Below are 18,603 nucleotides of genomic sequence, written 5' to 3'. Positions count from 1 at the left end.
AAGGTCAAGCCCACTTCCTTGAGGTTCTTGCCGTGCTTGTTAATGGTTGTGCATGCTGAGGTTTGCTCACTCCAAGCAGGGGAGCTGTGATTTAACCACCAAGCATGTCTTGGGTGGCCCTATCCTGGGCCAGACCAGGGCCGGGGCAGAGAGTCCACACCAGTCACTCCTGCAAGGAAATCCCTGTCGGGCAGTGGGAGGAGATGGATGCGTGTCAGATTCCAGGGAAAGGGTGATTGAGGGTAGCCTTCAAAATGTGGTCCGGGGGGACTTCCCTGGTGGTCCAGTGGGTAAGACTTCGCGCTCCCAGTGCAGGGGGCTCAGGTTCAATCCTTGGTCAGGAAACTAGATCCCATATGCATGCCGCAGCGAAGATTCTGCATGCCACAACTAAGACCCGGCACAGCCTAAATAAATAAATACTTAAAAAAAAAAAAAAAAAAAAAAAAAAGATGTGGTCTAGGCATTCCTTCAGCAAAGCCATCCAGGGCATCTGCTTTGGGTAAGGTCTGCCCTGCCCTCAGGGAGCCCGATGCTGGTGCTGGTGGCGGACAGATGACCACTGGGGATAGGACGGGGCCAGTACCCTACAGCTGCCCTCCCTCTCGGCCCATCACCCAGGCCTGTCTATGTGTCTGTCTCCCCCACTGCAGTATTTCAAGAAGCAGAAGCGGCTCATTCCCGAGAGGACAGTGTGGAAGTACTTTGTGCAGCTGTGCAGCGCCGTGGAACACATGCACTCCCGCCGGGTGATGCACCGAGGTACGTGCCGGCCCGCCGGGGCCTCGGGTCCCAGAGCCAGCAGGGAGGCTGGACCCCAGGACGCAGCTTTCCCCTCGGCTCTGGGCTCCTCAAGGGACAGCCATGTGGAAGTTGGGCCACTTTGTATTCCCCATCCGGTGGGTGTCCAGCATCTCACCTGTCCTTATGGGGTCAGAGAATGGGCGTGTGAGGCCCCAGGCTCAAATGTACACCCGTGCCTCGTGGCTCTTGCCCCTGTCAGGGGCCCCCCCATGGTGGGAGCACCAAATACCATGTAGTTACATGGACCCCAAGGACAGGGACCATGCTCGGCACATACTCTCCAGCCCCCAACTCCAGCCTGGAGCCAGCACAGAGGGGTCGCAGCAAGGGTTGGGTGGAGAGACTGGGAGGGAGGTGACCGAGTCATGGCCAGTTCCAGTGTTGCCACCAGCTCTGCCTGGGAGGGCAAGGAAAGCATCCTGGAAAAGGGAACTTTAATATGGGCTTTGAAGCCTTAGTAGGAGTTGGCTGGGCAGAGGAGGTAAGTGTTTCTGAAAGTTGACATCATCCTGAACTGTGAGGAAGGAGCCTGCTGGAAGGAGTCACGTAGATGACTTCACTGATTCCTCCATACATTCATTCCACCTGCATTTATCAGTGTCTGCTGTATGCGAGGCACTGCCCTAGTCACTGGGGAACAGCACAGGTTACCTCCCTGAGCGCCTCCTTCATCTGTTACACACATTTTCTCAGAGTGCCTGCTCTAGCTGTAAAAGAGGAAACGAGCACAAAAATCCCTGCCCTCCTAGACCTCACAGCAGCCCTGTGACGTAGTGAAGTTAGACCCATTTCACAGATGAGGAAACTGAGGCTACATTTCTCAAGGTCCACAGCTGGGCAGAGGCAGGGCTGGAGCCTCGCCCTGAGGGAGCAGGACTGGCGGCTGAGCCCCCATCACCTGAAGGGCCCTTCCCTCCACCCACCCCCAGGCCTCCTCCTCCGTCCTGCCCCTCCCCAGCCATCCCCACCTCTAATCCCACACCAACCCCTGTCCTTCCCCTGCAGACATCAAGCCTGCCAACGTGTTCATTACAGCCACGGGCATCGTGAAGCTCGGTGACCTCGGCCTGGGCCGCTTCTTCAGCTCCGAGACCACCGCGGCCCACTCCCTAGGTAAGGGGCCCGTCCACGCCCAACCCCCCGCAGGGTCTGGATGACATGGGGAGATGCGGACCCTGTCCCCATGGTGCCTTTAGTTGGTTAGCGCAGCAAAATGCCTTGTTGAACCCCAGACATTCTTCTTTAGAACAGTGACCAGAGGGGAGTAAACCAAGGTCCCGAGGAGCCCGGGACGGGGCTCCCCTGCATCCTCACGCGCTCACGCTCTAGGGGGTGGGGAGATGTGGCTCTGTGGTCACACTGGCAGCCACTCCGTCTTGCTCGTTGCTGCGTGGTATCCCATCGTGTGTGAGTGTGTGCGTCTGGTTGTTTTGAAACCCTCGTCCCCATCTGACCCTGGAGGACCCCTGGCCCGGCCTCCTTAGCAGCTGGTGCGTCGTGGTTCTTGTGTTAGGTCAGAATGAAAGGATGTTCAAGGACCCGCCAACCCATGAGTTCTCAACACTTCATTCACCCACGCAGGCTGTTCCTCCTGCTGGGGGACGTTTGGGCTGTTCCTGTTTTGGGCTTTTAAACAGGCAGTTTCAAAGCTGTGGCGGCCAAGTGCTCCCCCGGTAGAGGCGACTTTCTAGCTGAGCGGTGTGGAGTGAATAGGAGCTGGCGGGGCATTGGGGAAGGGATGAGGTGATCAGGGTCGAGGGACCTTGGGTGGCAAGGAAGGTGGGCGGGGCCTTGAATGCTAAGCTCAGTAGGTAGGCACCATCCCAGGAGTGCCGGAGCGCTGAGGGCTGGACGCCGGAAGAGACTTGGAGGTCACATGTGTGTTTTGGGTCACGTTAAGCACTGCCCAGCTTCGGAATCCAGATACGTGAGTGAATGCAAAACTTGGACCCATGGAGAATTTTACATTTAATTAGAATGACATTGAATTAGAAACCAGCAAAGTCCCCAGTGGAACACAGAAGTAGGGTCCCCTATGTGCTATGACCAGGGCCATGGGGGAACGTTTCATGATGGGGAGGGGTGTAGGGGCACCTCCCCTTTCCCTGAGCAATTCCTGGCTCTTTGGGGTGGCGTTTGAGGGGACGGCGCCTGAGGCTCACCTCCCTGTGCGCTGCCGCGTCCACAGGCCTGGCCCCTTGAAAGCCACTCTGTTCTGCACTCATCTGCCCTGCGCTCCATGGCCCAGCCAGTGCATCTCGTGTCTCCCTGTCCCCGAGAGCCTGGGGCATGCCGGGAGACACACAGCGTCTTCTGGTGACAACGGAGGTGCTTTCTGGAAGACACACTTTCCTGGTGGAAACTGTCACTGTTCATACAGGTCCTGATGGCTGGAGGCTCTCAGGGTGTAGCACACAATCTGTAGAAACACGCTAACTCAGAGAGCAGCCCCCAGCTGGGAACGTGTGTGTGTGTGTGCGTGTGCCTGTGCGTGCGTGCATCTGGTTGTTTTGAAACCCTCGTCCCCATCTGACCCTGGAGGACCCCTGGCCTGGCCTCCTTAGCAGCTGGCGTGTCATGGCTCTTCGGTTAGGTCAGAATGAAAGGATGTTCAAGGACCCGCCAACCCGTGAGTTTGTGACACTTCATTCATGCCTCAAACAGATGTGAGGGTCTGTGGGATCCTTCCTTTGTGCTGACGAGGAATCTAAAACCCAAGGAACTTGAGTGATTCTTCTGAGTTGTGTGGCACCAGAGTCAGGACCCAAATGCAGGCCTCCCGGCGCAGGGCTCATGCTTCTTCCAGGGGACCAGGCTCAGGGGTCCTGGAAGGATCTCCCTCGGGAACTCGGCCACCAACTCCCTGTTCCTGGGAGGAAACTGTCTTTCCCGCTCCCCTCAGACCCTTCTCTTTGGGAAAGTCAGTGTGTCTTGTCAGTTAGGGACCGTTTACTCCTCTGGTTTAAGAGCTTCAAAAAGGCCAGAAATTCAAGGGGAACCGTCAAAGAGCAGAGTTAAAGCCACTGCCTCCTGTCCCCTGTCAGGCCCCAGCCCTCCTCCGTCCCGCTGGGGAAGAGACTGCGGCACTCGTCAGAGCTGGTTAAGATCACATCATTAGGAACGGGCAGAAATTCGGGCTCGTCCGACAGTGTGAGTTTATTGACTTGGACTGGTGCACTTATTATATTAATGAGAAGGAATTGGAACTTGGGAAAAGGCCGCCCGGGTAAGCCTGGCTCTTCTCGGGGCCTCTGAGTGGCTGACGGGCCGCGTGGTGGGTGGAAGGAGCCCTCCTGGGGCTGTTTGCCCACCGAGCTGAGGGGCACGGGCTCGGCAAGGTCCTGCTGCCAGAACCGAGAACCGAGGGCCAGGCCCCATGATGGCCACAGTGCAGAGCCACAGCCCAGGGCCCGAGGTCTCCAGGACACAGGAGAAAGAGCCCCTTTCCGTAGCGAGGTTCTGCACACAGCTAAGTCTTGTGCACACGTTTGGTGGTGCAGGAGATTGAACTAATTGCAGTTGCGTCGTGACGTGGGAAGGATTTGGGGGGCGGAGGCTCCTCCAGACCCTGAGCGTGGGTAGGAATTATGCTTCCGTTGCGCCTCTGCGCACCTACTATGTGGGGATGCCCTGGTGGCAGCCACGTTGCCCCGGCAGCCACCTTGTCTCCGGAGGCTGCTGACCCACGTCGGGGCTTATGCACATCCCATCTCCTCCTGCCTCCTCCTCCCCCAGCCCCCTCCCCGCCTCTGTATTTGCTAACACGAGACTGGCATGAAAGGGCATTAGTCATGCCATGGCCGGGCTGACAGGTGCGGTACCCAGCGGTGGCAGAGCGGCTGCTTCGGTGTCAGGAATAGGAGCCGTAATTAGAGCGCGGAACAGAATAAGCGTCAGACGAATTACCAGGCAGCAGATCATATTTGTCAGGAAGGATCGCATACATAAAAATTAAGTGACAGTACACGCCGGCATAATGAAAGAAAAATGAAAGATTTGCCTACACACAGCTCACAAGCTACAAGCAAGCGTCTCGCTCCAAGCAACGGCAGCAGCTGCAAGACAAATTGTGGGGCTGGGAGAGCAAGGCCCTTCCCGCTCCGCAGAGGAGAGAGGGCGGCCTCGGGCTGGGATCAGGGGTGGGAGGTAAGGCAGGCTCACACCCAGGCCGGTGCAGGGCTCCACACTGCCTCTCGGGGGGATGGGGGAACAGGCCCGGTTGGGGGCAACCCCTGTCAGGTGCCTGCGGTCAGGGCATGCTGGCTTTCCCAGGCTGTTGAGCCCCGGCTTGGCCGTGGGGCATAAATCCCTCCTTCTCCCTTCCCTGAGCTGAACGCCCTGGCCCTGGGCTGGGACTGACACACGAGGTTATGGGGACACGAGAGGATGCAGCCTTCCCTGCTCTCAGGGGGCCGCCAGACTGGTGGGCAGACCGACAGTCCCAGGGTGGTGTTGGGTGAGGGCAGGCGGAACCGTCTTCTGCGGGCCCACTGTGTGCAGGCACAGTGCTGGGCTCCGTGACTCGGCTGTGCTTGAGGAGCCCAGGGTCCACTGGGGGCCTGGAGCTGCCTCACCCCATCCCAGGGCTGCCCTTTACTTCCGTTTTCTATGGTCACTGAACTCGCCAAGGAGGTGGGTTAACAAAGAAGACAAGGCTTAAAGGATGTTTGAAAAACATGTTGCTTCTTAAAACGTCATCCCCATAAGGCTTGTATCTTCATTTGACAGGTGACGGAACTGAGGCTCAGAGAGGTGCCACCACATCCCTATGGTCCCTGGGGAGGCAGGGACTGGAGCCCTTGGGGGGTCAGCAGCTCTCCACAGCACCAGCCGGGAAGTGGCCTTGGGGCCCAGTGAGCTCTCTGGGTAGGGAACACTGACAGCGCCCTGGGGGGAAGCCTACCCAACCTCATAGCTGTGGGCCGTGGGGGACCTGGGGCTTGTCCTGGGCCACAGGGAAGGAGGATTGAGCCTCTCCTGTCACGACAGCGCCCCCGTGAGTGCGCCCACGGCCAGGCGCCCCGGGGGCCCCATCAGTGTGGGCTCAGAGCGTCATGCAGATGTGTCCCTGGCGACCTCCTCCTTCGTCCTGGCAGCCCAGGACACCTGGGAACAACTGGCCCAGAAAACCTGCTTCAGTAGGTGGAGCCCAGGTTCTAAGCGCTGACACCTGGCCGGGGGAGATCTCCTGTGGCTGGTGAGTGGCTCCTGGCTTGTCTGCCACATCCCTGGCATTTTCAGGGACACAAACCATTAGAACAAGATGAGCTGGTGGCAGGGAGGGAAGGGAAGGGCTCAAGGGGACGGCCAGTGAGGACTCGACCCGGGCCTAGGATGCAAACCACAGCTTGTTCATTCACTCACTCAGAGGTTTGGGCAGCTCACCCGGATGGCCCCTGCCCTCTGGAGCTTACAGCCTGGAGGGGAATCCATTTAGCGTCTTCACCACGAGGGAAGCACTGTTCTAATAGTCATGTCCCAGGTGGTACCTTGTTTAGGGCTCAAGCCGCCCTGGGGGTGGGAATCATAACAGCCGGTTAACAGGGGAGGAATTCCAGGTGCAGTGAGGCAAGCACCTTTGTGATGCCAGGTGGGTGGTGCTCCAGCCAGAGCCACGTGGCAGGCGAGGCATGGCCACGCCAGGGTTTCCGTCCGAGGCTCCCTGAGCCACCTTGGATGAGCCCCTGATACCTGGAAAACACAGGGTCCTGCATAGAATCGCAGAATCGTGCTACCTGACTCACATCTGTTAGAGGTGTTCCATGTGGGAACTAAAAATAGGCAGATATAACAATCTGGAATCAAGTCAACGCTGATAAAAGTGCAATGTCTTTTCAACATCACTGCTTCTCCAGAGGGCCAAGTGTAGCTTGGCATGGGGTCAGCTGGTAATTAATTTAAGGAGAACTTGATAACAAGTGGTGGCACAGGTGAGCCTGTAGGGGTGTGCATGTGCGTGTGTGTGTGTTGCTGCCCAGAGATCCAGCGTTGGGAGGAGTGGGGAGAGTTTGGAGAGGCCTCGAATGCCAGGCTGAGGACCCGGCTTTTCTCTCTTGAGGGATGGAGGAGCCAGTCGGCTTTAGGGACAGGGACATGGCCCCTGCCTTGCGGTGTAGGACGGGTGGGAATGGGCAGGACAGCGGGGGGCTAAGCCGCCAGTTGTCCAGATGAGGTGGAGCTGCTAGGGCAGCGGCCAGAGGGCCAGATGGGAGGGGAGCCCCCTCAGGATGTGAGGCCTGATTGGTGTTGGGGGCAGCGGGGAGGGAGTTTCATAGGCCGGGGTCTCGTGCAGCACAGAGGAGGAATCTGGTCCTCACCTGCTCCTTCGTTCTGCCCTCTTGGCCACCCCCAGCCCTCCTTTCCTCAGTCCACTCCCCTCACCCCCCCTCCACCCCCTGGGGTCTGTGGTAGCAGCAGAGCCTCCCCAGAGCCCTTCTGCCTGCCTGTCTGTGTGCCAGGAGGTTGAACTATCCCCATTTTCCAGAGAGGGAGACCGAGGCTCCGAAGTGTGGCAGAGAGGGCCCCGAGGACCATGAGTTCACCCCGTGTTCCACCGGTGGGGAGACAAGGCTGAGACAGCGGTTCAGTTCTCTGCTCACCAGTGGTTGCAGTGGGTTCAGACCTGGCTGGGGTGCAGCTCCTTTGCCGTCAGGATGGTACCCAGGCCTCCCGGCCCGCCCAGCTGATGCATGTCAGCACCCACACCCCGTTTCCCAGCCATTTTCAAAACCACCATTCGGGGAAGAAGTGCAGCCCACAGAGGCAGCCTCCCCTTCCTGTGAAATCTTTGCCTTTTTCATATCTAATGAACATGTTTCAAACACCGTGAGCATTTCAAAACACGGCAGAGTTTGTTTTGACAGGAGTGGCGCATCTTGGGAAGCGGGGCCCTTTAATCAGCCTCTGCTTTGAGGTCCCGAGTTCTCCTCTGATATCTGCCCGGTTTGAAATCTGGGAGTTCCAGGTGAAGACTCGGGCAAGGTCAGGGTTTGTTAGGCTCCTCTTTCATATGCAGAGCTCCATCCCTGGAGGGGAGGCTGGGGGCGGGGCTGGGAGCCTGCAGGTCTGACGGGGAGATGCTGGAAGGGGATTTGAGACCCTGGCTGTGTTCTCTCTGCGTCTGAGCATCTCCGTGGGACTGTGCTGCTGCTTTGCCGGCTGGAAGGGCCCACGGGGGCAACCCCACCCCACCCCCGGGCAGGACAGGGAGCCGGGCCTTCAGGGCCACTGTCTGTGGAGGCTCCATCCCGTGCCAGCTTCTGCCTCTCTCCCCCAGAATCACCGCTCCCCCGGGGTTCAGGGTCACATCCTCCAGGGCCCGCTGCAAGCCTGGAACTTCTTTGAAGCCTCTCATTTTTCTCTTTAAAACTCATGCAGGTTGTGCATTATCCTTTATAATGTTTGAGCACTTCCTGTTGGTATAAAAATCGGGTTTTACAGGCTTATTCCTGGGGAAAGCTGGCAAAACAGGACGAGGTGCTGTGTTCGCCCCCTGCAGCTTTGTACGCCTCTAGCACAAGCTGAGAACCCCTCTGATGAGCCAGAGCACAGACCAAGGGGGAGCAGCCCCTCCCCTGGGTCAGGGGACAAGAGAAGCTGCCCAGAGGCAGGACCATGAGGGCCCAGTGGCCGGCCAAACTTCCCTCAGTTAATGCTTCATGAATTCATTTGTTCCACGGATGTTTCTGCGCATCTGAAAGGAGGGCAGGTCGGGGAGGCTTTGCACAGCCCCTCTCAGGTTGTAACACGTATCAGACACTCTGGGAGCTTGTGGGAGATGCAGGTGTCCAAGTTCCAGCCCTGGAGGTTCTGGTTCCACAGGCCTGGGGTTGGGCTGGGGGTTCAGGTTTTTAACAACTTCTTCCGGGTGATTTGGCTGCAGCCACTGATCAGTCCAGTCTTTCCTTGCTCAGCTGGCTCCTTCTGGACACTTGCTGGGCCAGGCAACTCACCACCTCCTGAGGGACCCCCTCCTGGGAGGGCCCAGCACAGCGTCAAGGCTCAGTTAACATTGAATACAGATGGGTGGGTGGATGGATGGATGGACAGACGATGGATTGATGATGGATGGATGGATGGATGGATGGATGGAATGGCGTATGCAGCACTGGCATCTTAGAAGAAAGTACAAATCACATTTGGGCGTTTGCCTTTCCCCCCTTAACACCAGTGGAAACTGGGGTACAAGCAGAAGGAGCAATGAGAGGTAGAAGGTTGGGGTGGAGAGCGGAGGGAAGGGGTGGTGAAGCCCCCGACCTTTCTCTCCCTGGTGCCCCCAGGCTGTTACCCCAAGCAGGGCTGAGGCAGGGATCTGGAGGCCCAGCAGAGGGACAGGGGAACAAACCAAATGTCCAGACCTCACCAAGCAGCTAGCTCTCTGTGGCCAGGGGCGGGGGCAGTTTAACTTGACCTTGAGGAACTCACCAGGAGGCAGAGGCACAGAGCCGGGGTTGGAGCAGGGGGGACAGCGGCTCAGAGACTTCATTTTCGGATGGGCCTGGCCAAGGCAGCCGTAGACCAAAGCCTGGCCACTCATCTAGAATGAGCAGAGGATAAGACTGAGGGTGGTGAGAGGTGTCAGGGCCAGCCCACACTCCCAGCCTGGCCAGGTCGGGGGCAGGGGCTGGCCAGGGGTCTTAAGGATGTGGTGCAGCCAGACGGTGGGCACTGCTGTCCCTCACTGAGGACGGGGCCTCTGACCTCTGCCCCTCCCCCGCTGTCTCTGCACCCCATCAGCCCCCTGCGGTTGTTCTCTGCAGGAGACTGTTCTCACCTCGTAGGCACGTCCCCCCACAGCACCCTGAGTGCTAGAAACACTTATAGTTTGGTCTGAGGTTCCCGCTGTTAAGTGAGAACTGTTTGGATTTCATCCTGGGGTTTGGCTGTGACAAGCCATCCATTTCACACTTGCCCGTTCATTTTCATTTTGCTCCCTTGTGGCTGAAATATACAAGGGGTTGCTACTGGAAGTCGCAGTTTGCTTATAGAATCCCACATGGGTTCATGTGGTGACTGACAGCTCTTTCTGCTGAATAGCAATTAGCCCCCTGATTTCAGCCATAAAGTATGCATATAGGATGACACAGTTCGCAAAACATGTATTTAACTGATGTCTGCTCTCCTGGGATTATTGCCATCAAAGGATGCTTGGTACCCTGATAAAGCACTAATCAGGTAGTCCCTCTTGGGCAGACATCAGTTGAGTAAATAGTGTGTTAGACTACAAGAAAAAAAGTGTTAACTCTGATACATACTATCTGATAACATGCAGATGGGTTCATTGATTCAGTGAGTAGATGCTTAGAAGGTGCCTGCTATGACCCAGCCCTGGGCAGGGCACTGGGACGCTTTGGTAACAAGGTCCTGCCGCCAGCGTGCTCATGCCAGGAGCGTGGGTTTCCAACACTGTTCACAGCCTCTACAAGTCAGGCGTGATAGAATTTCTCAGCCATCTCCAATGAGATGAGAAAAGCAAGAAGATGATAAAGTTTTCAAACAGCTAAACTTTTTCAATGTGAAGTACTGTCCTTGATCTTGAGATGGAGTCTCTATTTGGGTTGGCCAAAAAGTTCGTTTGGGTTTTCTGTAAGATCTTATGGAAAAACCCAAACAAACTTTTTGGCCAACCCAAATACTTGTTCTAGTGTTAAACTGAGTAGTAGTGACACGAAATGGTAGTTGGGATTTTGTGTTTTATTTAAACACCTTTACTTGGCAAACATAAGTTGCTCTGAAACATCTTTGGCCCATGACAGCCTGAAGTCTGGGCCCCTGGTTTGGGGCACCCGTCACTTTCCTAGTCTAGCTCATCAAAAGGCCTCTTCCCCGGGCTTCCCTGGTGGCGCAGTGGTTGGGAGTCCGCCTGCTGATGCAGGGGACATGGGTTGGTGCCCTGGTCTGGGGGGGATCCCACGTGCCGCGGAGCGGCTGGGCCCGTGGGCCATGGCCGCTGAGCCTGCGCATCCGGAGCCTGTGTTCCGCAGCGGGAGAGTCCACAGCAGTGAGAGGCCCGCGTACCGCAAAAAAAAAAGAAGCCCTCTTCCCCTCCCAGGGTCCCCTGTGTTCCCACATGTGGCGCTGGACATCCCTCCTTCCTAGGGTCATCAGCTCACATCTCAGGCTCAGCCTCCGCCACGCTGGACTCCAGCTCCCTTCACAGACTCTGGCCAAAACAGCAGCAGCCACTGTCACATTCACATGGTGACTCCAGGCCAGTGAAAATGTCCTCTGTGTAGCAACCTTTAAAATCTGGTCCTAAAGCCTCCAGAACAGTCATCCTCCAAATGGACTGATATCAGAATCTCAGGTTACAAATCTGTGGTTACAAATCCAGATTCCTCGGCCCCTCCTCGGCCATGCCAATTCAGCCCCTCTGCTGCAGCTTGCACGCCTCTGGTGATGGGGAGCTCACCACCTGTCAGGAAATCCTCCCATCTTTGCCCAGCTCCAGATATTCAAGTGTGACTCCTCTGCTTTTTAATTGAGACATGATACACATACAGTAAAGCTCTCTCAAGCCCTTTCCCGATCACTTCCCCCATAAAGTAATTTTTCCTGTTTTTGATAAAAATGAAATCAAATAGTGGGTGCTCTTTTGTGCCTGGCTACTTTCCCTCAACATTGTGTCTGTGCAGTTGATCCATTTTGTAGCACGTACCTGAGATTTGCTCTTGTTCGTTGCTGTTTAGTATTCCATTGTGTGAACAGACCACATTATCAGTTTATATCTTCTACTGGTGATCACCATTTGTTTCCAGCTCCTGGCTATTACGAATAAAGCCACTCTGCACGTTTTTGATCATGTCTCTTGATGGACAGAGCGCTCATTTCTCTTGGGCGTGTACCTAGGAGTGGAATTGCTGGGTTGTAGTGTAGGCAGTGTTCAGCTGTAGTAGATGCTGTCAGATGGTTTTCCAAAGTGATCGTGCCATTTTATGGCCCCGTCAGCAATGCGTGAGGGTTCCAGTTGCTCCGCACGTCACCACCTTGGTTTATCTCAGTCTTTTTAACTTTAACCGTTCAGGTGGGTAGGTGGTAGGTAGTACCTCACTGTGCTATTAATTTGCATTGCCCTGATGAGTAATGAGAAACACAATATCGTTTCATGTGCTTATTGGCCATTTGGATATTCTCCTTTGTGAAATACCCCTTCAAGTCTTTTGCTAATTTGAGGGAGGGGGATGTTTGTCTTTTGTATATTGATTTATAGAAGTTTTAATATATATTCTGTACATGAGGCCATTGTTGGGTATATGTTTTGAGACGATTTTCTCCCACTCTGTGGCTTGCACTTTTAACTCTCTGAATGTTTTTTTGGTGAACTGAAGTTCCTAATTTTAATGAAGTCCAGTTAATCAATCTTTTCTTTAATGGTTAGTATCTTTTCTATTCTGGCTAAGAAATCTCAGGCAACCCCAAGTCTGGACCTGCTGATTGGTGCTAGCAGCCAAGGGTGGTGGCTAAGAGTTCAGTTTCTGGAGCCTGAAGATCTGTGTTTGAACCTCAGTCCTGCCACTTTTTGGAGCCTTGGTTTCCCCATCTGTAAAATGGGCTAACACACACACCATGGTTGGTCCACATTCACAGTGGTTGTTTTCACTGTTGAGAGCCTTATCTGGACTCTTCTGGGATTCAAACAGTCACCTTAGAGGATATTTTGGTCCATTGCTTCCCAGAGCCTGGCCACTGTGTCCCACCCCCCCCCGGGCAGTTGGCAGAAACACCAGTCTTGAGCCGCTCAGCCCCCAGACCGATTGTCAGGTCTGGGTGGGTCCCTATCTCCAGGGGCTTTTAGGGCCCTCCCAGCGTGGGAAGCTCCAGTCTGTCCCAGCCCTCTCATTTGACAGAGGAGGGGACAGGAAGAGAGGGCGAGGGCGCTGCCCAGGACCCTGGTGAGGCTGAGGCCAGGCCTCTCCCCAGCCCTCACCCTCCCCACCTCTCCCTCCTGTGCTGCCCCTGCACAGAGGATAAGCACCCATCCTTTTGCTGTGTTTCAGTGGGGACACCATACTACATGTCACCAGAGAGGATCCATGAGAACGGCTACAACTTCAAGTCTGACATCTGGTCTCTGGGCTGTTTGCTGTACGAGGTGAGTGTCTGGCCTGCAGCTCGGTGGCATTTGGTGGGGCATGCGTGGTGGGCACCCAGCTGGGGCAGGGCTGGTACCATCTGGGTCCTGTCCTTCACCCCACTCGGTCCAATGTCTCCCTGATTAGCAGTGTCAGGCTGGAAGAGGTTAGAGGGGTGGTCACTTGCAGGCTAGGTGCCACTCACCCTTGGGATGCTCGTATCTGGGAAGGGAGATGGACTAGAACCAGACGGAGAGTCCAGTGTCTGCTTGCTGATGGAAGGAGCACAGGCAGGGGGATCTGGTTGCCCCGGGTTCCCTGGTAACCAGGGTGATTCTGTTCACTATTTGGCTGGTGGAGAAAGAGATGCAGGGCCTCTGCTCAGAGCCCCTTTGAGGGGAAGGCCCGGTTGTGAGGATCCCCCAGCAACTTCAGTGGCCCCTCCAGGAGCTCCCAGCAGGGATGCCCAAGCTCGGCCTGTTGGAAGACCTGGCGCTGTATTTTCATTACCTGGCACACCCCGTGGAGGCGCTCAGCAGGCTGCCTGGGCTCTGCAGGATTTACTTATTTTTATATGGGAGCTCAGCTCTGAGCACAGAGCTGAAGGAATCAGGATCCCCAGTGGGGGGCCTTCTTACAGCAGCCTCAGCCTGAGGAGGCTGAGACCAGCAAGAAAGTGGGCCAGGGGACAGGTTCAGCTGTGCTTTGTATGGAATCCTGCTTTGGAATTCTGGCTTGAGCCAGAGAATGGTCTGGATTCCCCCTACCTCGTGGGGAAGCAGGGCTGCAGACTGCTTGGCAACTAGCCTCTGGGTTCAACCTTCACTCCCGGAAGAGCTCGGGAGATACTGGTGATGAGATGAATGTCCGAGGCCCTGACAGGGCCAGGGTCAAAGGCAGTCGCTGTCCACTCTGAGTCAGAATCCCCTTCTCCTTCTGACATCTTAAATCACACACCAGTTTCCCTGAGCCCTCCCAGCGGGGGCAAGTCGCCACACTCCCATTTCCCCGGCTATGTGTCATCCCAGTAACACCAGGCAGGAAAAGTTCTGCATTTGAGGAGCAGCGCTGAGAGCCGCGGCTTTGGCAGCTCTAACGAGGCCCCAGACAGCAATTCCTCCTCTGCTTCAACCAGTCAGAGGTGGGTGGTCGCCGGTAGAGGAGATCTCGCCGTCGGGGTAACCATTCTAATCCCAGTGTCTCAAGGAGCCCCAGAGGTTCCTTCACAGCCCAGTGCTCTGATCTGGGTGGAAGGCCCGCGGCCGGCAGCTGGAGGGCAGCAGGCAGGGACGCTGCTTCGGCTAGAATCTGCATTTATGGATGCAGAAGCCACTGGGAGCCAGGGAGGCAGAGAGGGCTCCTCTGGCATAGCTCGCTGCTGACCCTGTTCAGAGAGCTTTTCTGAAACACTGTGGGGAAGGTGCCAGGAAGGATGGAGAAATTCTCTGAAGGGAACGGCAGATACGGGGCTCATGCCTTGACGTTCTGGGGCTCTTTTGGAGTCCCACACAGCAAGTTTTGTGCAAATCAGATCAGGCTGGCTTGTTGAAAGGATCACCCAGTCCCTCTCCCAGGTCAGACACGTGAAAAACCAGAGCCCGTGTTAGTAGGGCCGACATCCTTTCTACTCTGAACAGACACGCTTTCCAGGAAAATCCATCTTAATCCTCCTGCCGTGACTTGAAGGGCACTACGTCACCCCGAATGACTGCCCGGGAGCCTCAGCTGCTCTCTACTGTAGCAACAGATGTCCTTTTGAAACTGCCCAATTAACCCTTTGCACCCGAGGTTCTCATTTTAATTATTGGAAATACATCACCCAAGTGCTGCCATTTTGCATGCTGGATGGTAAAGCCAGTTCAGTCGGGCTGCCTGAGCCCACAGAGGGCAGAGCCTCTGCATACTCATCCTGCCCGGCCAAGTGCCAGGGCCACTCCCTGCAGCCTTCCTGCAGGGGTGGGTTTCACAGTCCAGGCGGGTTCCCAGCCCTCCTCAGAGGGGCCCAAGCCCCTTGTCAGGGGGAGGAGACACCCATGTGAAAGCAGTCAGTCAGGGCCCAGGTACCTGGCCCACAGGTGCTGCCCGGGGCAGACTCCTGACCTGGGTCAGAGGAAACCCCCAAGTCTCCAGGCCACACGGCCTCTCCCAAGGCCATCTGGAAGCCCAAGGACACTGCCTGGGCTCTGAAGAGCCCTGTGCTCTTCTGAAGGAGGCAAGTCCTGCTCTTGCTCTTGGGATCACCTGACCTGTCCACAGGGGTGAACAGAGCGTGGGGCAGACCAGGAAACTAAAGCTGATGGGCTACCACGGGTTCTCCGAGCCCGGAGACAGGGTTCGCCCACCCACCTCCCGGAGCCTGAAGGGGAGTGAGGATTCCTCAGGTGTCCCACAGGCCCCGGCTGTGGAGTCTGTGCCGAGTGGCCCTGGCAGCCCGGCTCCTTGAAGGGAACCAGGGCCAAACGGACAGGCGGGCACAATTACCCAACGGCACTTCATTAGCAGGAGGTGTCGGGCCATCACTTGGAGGCAGGCAGCAGTGAGCGGGAGTGACAGGCAGCGCTTGAATCCCATTACAGAGTCATCAGCAGATGGGGCTGGCGGGCGCCGTGCTGGGAGGCCTCACGGGCAGCCCACGGCTCCTGTGTGCCCGTTGAAGACACCCCCCCGCTGTGCTCTGAATGGTGGAGTGGGAAGTCCGGGTAGTTCCCTGACTGGGTGAGAACCCGTTGGGGCCTCCACGGTCCCCCAGCAGGGGGCCTGCTTTCGGGATGGAGCCAGATGATGTCCGCTCAGGTCGTGATGCCTCCTGTGCCAGCCAAGCCTCACCACAGCCCTGCAGGTGGAGCTGCATCCATTTTAGATGAGGCAACCAGAGGCCAGGCGTGCGCCTGCTCACGGCTGGCCCTCAGGACTCAGCTGCCCCTTCTTCACTGACTTTACGGTTTTGTCACTGAAACTTTTGTCCCGTTTAACTTGCTTATATAACAAGAATCGTGTAAAAACTGCCGCTTTCTGTTGAACCCCAGCTTCCTCAGGACATGGGGGAGTCTTGCTGGACAGCCGCTGCGGTGAGGACCCGGAAGCACCACCCCCCCATCTGGAGCGGCCCCTTTTGCCCTGGACCTCAAGACTGAAAACTCATTTCTCATCCCCCTCTCCTTGCAGATGGCAGCTCTTCAGAGCCCCTTCTATGGAGATAAAATGAACCTCTTCTCCCTCTGCCAGAAGATTGAGCAGTGTGACTACCCGCCTCTCCCTGGAGAACATTACTCTGAGAAGGTGAGTTTGCTGCCGCCAGGGCTGGGCCTGGTGAGCTCCAGGCGACCCGCAGGGCTCGAGGAGGGGCAGCTCCAAGATCCCAGGGCTGTGGGGCTGAGCTTGGGTTCACTTAACAGAGCCGAGAAGGAAGATTTCTGGGGAAGTGACTCAGAAGGGGAAACAAGCAGACTGATTTTACCGGAGGTCTCAGGGACCTCAGTGTGGGCCCCCCGACAGGGCTGCAGGCCACCCACTGGCAGGAACCGGCAGGAGCTGCCCCGTCAGCACCCTCCTGCCCGTTTGGCTCCCAACCCAGCGCTCGAGTGGGAGGCTCGCTGCTGCGGGGCCCGGAGACGGGCTCCCGGCGTCCAGCAACAGGAGCCAGATGCAGCGGGTGGCAGGGCCTGGCCAGCGCCACACCACTGCTGGCGGCCACTCTGCTCCCATGACAGGGAACCAAAGCAAGCAGCCTGGTCTCCTTGTCACCACAGACCTAGGTCAGACCCCTTGGCCTTTTATTTTCAACATTTTACACTGAGAGCAGGACAGCCTGACAGGTCTGGCCATCAGGCTGTGACAGGTGAGGTTGTGGGAGAGCATCATCGGCCTCAGTTCCCTCATCTTGAAAACAGGCCTAATATTTTGCCTTCACGGATAAAAAGTGAGGATGAGATGACAGGCTTACAGCACAGCGTGGTTTAAGAGTGTAAACAGATGCATAGGTTTACACACTCCCCTCACTATTCTTGGGCAAGTCACTGAACTCTCAGTTTCCTCATCTGTAAAATGGGATAATCCTGGAATCTACCTCACTAGATTAAGGATTAAGGCAATGCATTTACAACCATCATCATCTGGCTGTAGCACAGGGCCTGGCTCAGAGTAAATGCTCAATATGGGTTATTTTTTTTCAAGGTCAGTGCTAGTGGCTGTGATTGGGAGTCTGAGTCCTCCATGGGCCCACCCTGCAGGACCACAGGCCACTGCCTCATAATAATAACAACTTGTATTTATGATTTACTGTGTTGAATCCCCCCCCACCCCACCCCACTAATGCCATTTTACCAGGAAGGAAACTGAGATACAGACTGGTTAAGTAACTTGCCCAAGTCACGTAACTTGCTCGTGGTGAAGGCAGGGTCTGACCCAGATGGCCTGCACCTAGCCACTGCGCTATCCTGTTTCTTGAGGGCACCCGCCCCTCTTCTATAGCCAGTCGTCCAGCCAGAGTGAGGAGCCGTCCATGCTGCTCACTTCACAATCCTGAAAGCTCTGGAAGGAGCAGTCCTTGCCCACCAGGGCCCTGGGTCTGGGCCGGCCAAGCTGTAGCAACCAGGTGCCCCAGTGTGCGCTAACCCTGTATCCTGGCAGGCCAGCGAGAAAGGTCATCAGCCACCCTTCTCCTGGCACCCTCTGCTCCCAGTGCCATGCCTGCGGCTCTGCGGACTCCGAGCAGCCAGAGTGAGGGTCAGGAGTGCACATTCCTATGGAGTTCTTATGAGTACCTTTGGAGGAAGTACTTACACTCCGGAGTGGAAGTTGGCAGTTAAGGAAAAACTAGTTAGAGCTCTTCACCAAGTTAATAGTTGCATTTGGTTTTTCCTCCCCATCTTTTGTTTGAATTTGGAATTTTGTTTGTTGGAATTTGTTAGGAAGCTTGGAGCCATGCCACTTGGAGCAAATGACAACTTCTCTGTGCCTCAGTTTCCCCATCTATAAATGGGAACCATAACCTCTGCCTCATGGCTATGAAGCTGAAATGAATGAATCCACATAAAGCCCTCAGCCCTCTTCCCTCCCAAGTCAGTCCTTAGCGTCCAGAGCTCCTACTCCCCAGAGCACCTGGCTTTCACCGGTTATGTGCAACTTCTGGAGGTGCTAATTCTTAGCACTGGAGCTCCTTGGCACACCTCACTTTTGAAGTTATATGTCCTCTTAGAAATGGAAATAAGACACTTTCTCTTCTGAACTTTTCAAACATGCACTTATTGCCAACTGTGCGGTTTACAAATGAGCAATTTGGGTCAGAGACTTTACCTTAATGTGGTTTTCTTGGGCAATTTAACCTGTCAGAGGCCAACCACAGCTACCTTCCCCTGAATACGGTAAGGTTCTGAAGAGTATGGTCTCATCGTGGGCAACCTCAGACTCCAGGAGTGTCCAAGCCGGCTGCAGGCGCAGCTGCATCTGCCCAGGGGCTTCCCAGTGTTTATAAAGCAGTGAAATCCCCAGAAAGGCAGCAGGCAGTTTGGAGTGTCTCCTGGGGGAGGAACCCCAGGCCCCTGAGCCTACAACACCTCAGGAGTGAAACAGGGAGTGTGCACCGTAGCCCGGGCCTCCGCATGACCCTCGTGTCCACCCCAGACTTGCTGACCATGGCCGCAGAGTCCCCATGAGCCCCCTTAGTCAGGATCTCCCCTCTCCCTGCTGCGGCCCTGGCCAGCCAGCCCCTCCAGCAGCAGGTATTTAA

The 18,603-nt window shown here is 56.0% G+C and overlaps 1 protein-coding gene across 1 annotated transcript in view; it reads left to right on the top strand.

Moving 5' to 3' along the window:
* NEK6 (NIMA related kinase 6) overlaps positions 1-18,603 on the top strand; it is an 83,264-nt gene that overhangs the window by 62,482 nt on the left and 2,179 nt on the right. Inside the window, exons 6-9 of the mRNA XM_081238386.1 lie at positions 654-762; positions 1,810-1,917; positions 12,801-12,895; positions 16,041-16,154. Of these exons, the coding sequence (XP_081094512.1) occupies positions 654-762; positions 1,810-1,917; positions 12,801-12,895; positions 16,041-16,154 (426 nt within the window). The remainder of the gene's footprint in view (positions 1-653; positions 763-1,809; positions 1,918-12,800; positions 12,896-16,040; positions 16,155-18,603) is intronic.

Source organism: Mesoplodon bidens (genome assembly GCF_964165515.1).
Source record: "Mesoplodon bidens genome assembly, chromosome: 6".
Taxonomy (NCBI): Eukaryota; Metazoa; Chordata; class Mammalia; order Artiodactyla; family Ziphiidae; genus Mesoplodon; species Mesoplodon bidens.
Note: the sequence above shows the minus strand (reverse complement) of the source record. Positions and strands in the feature narration are given on the sequence as shown.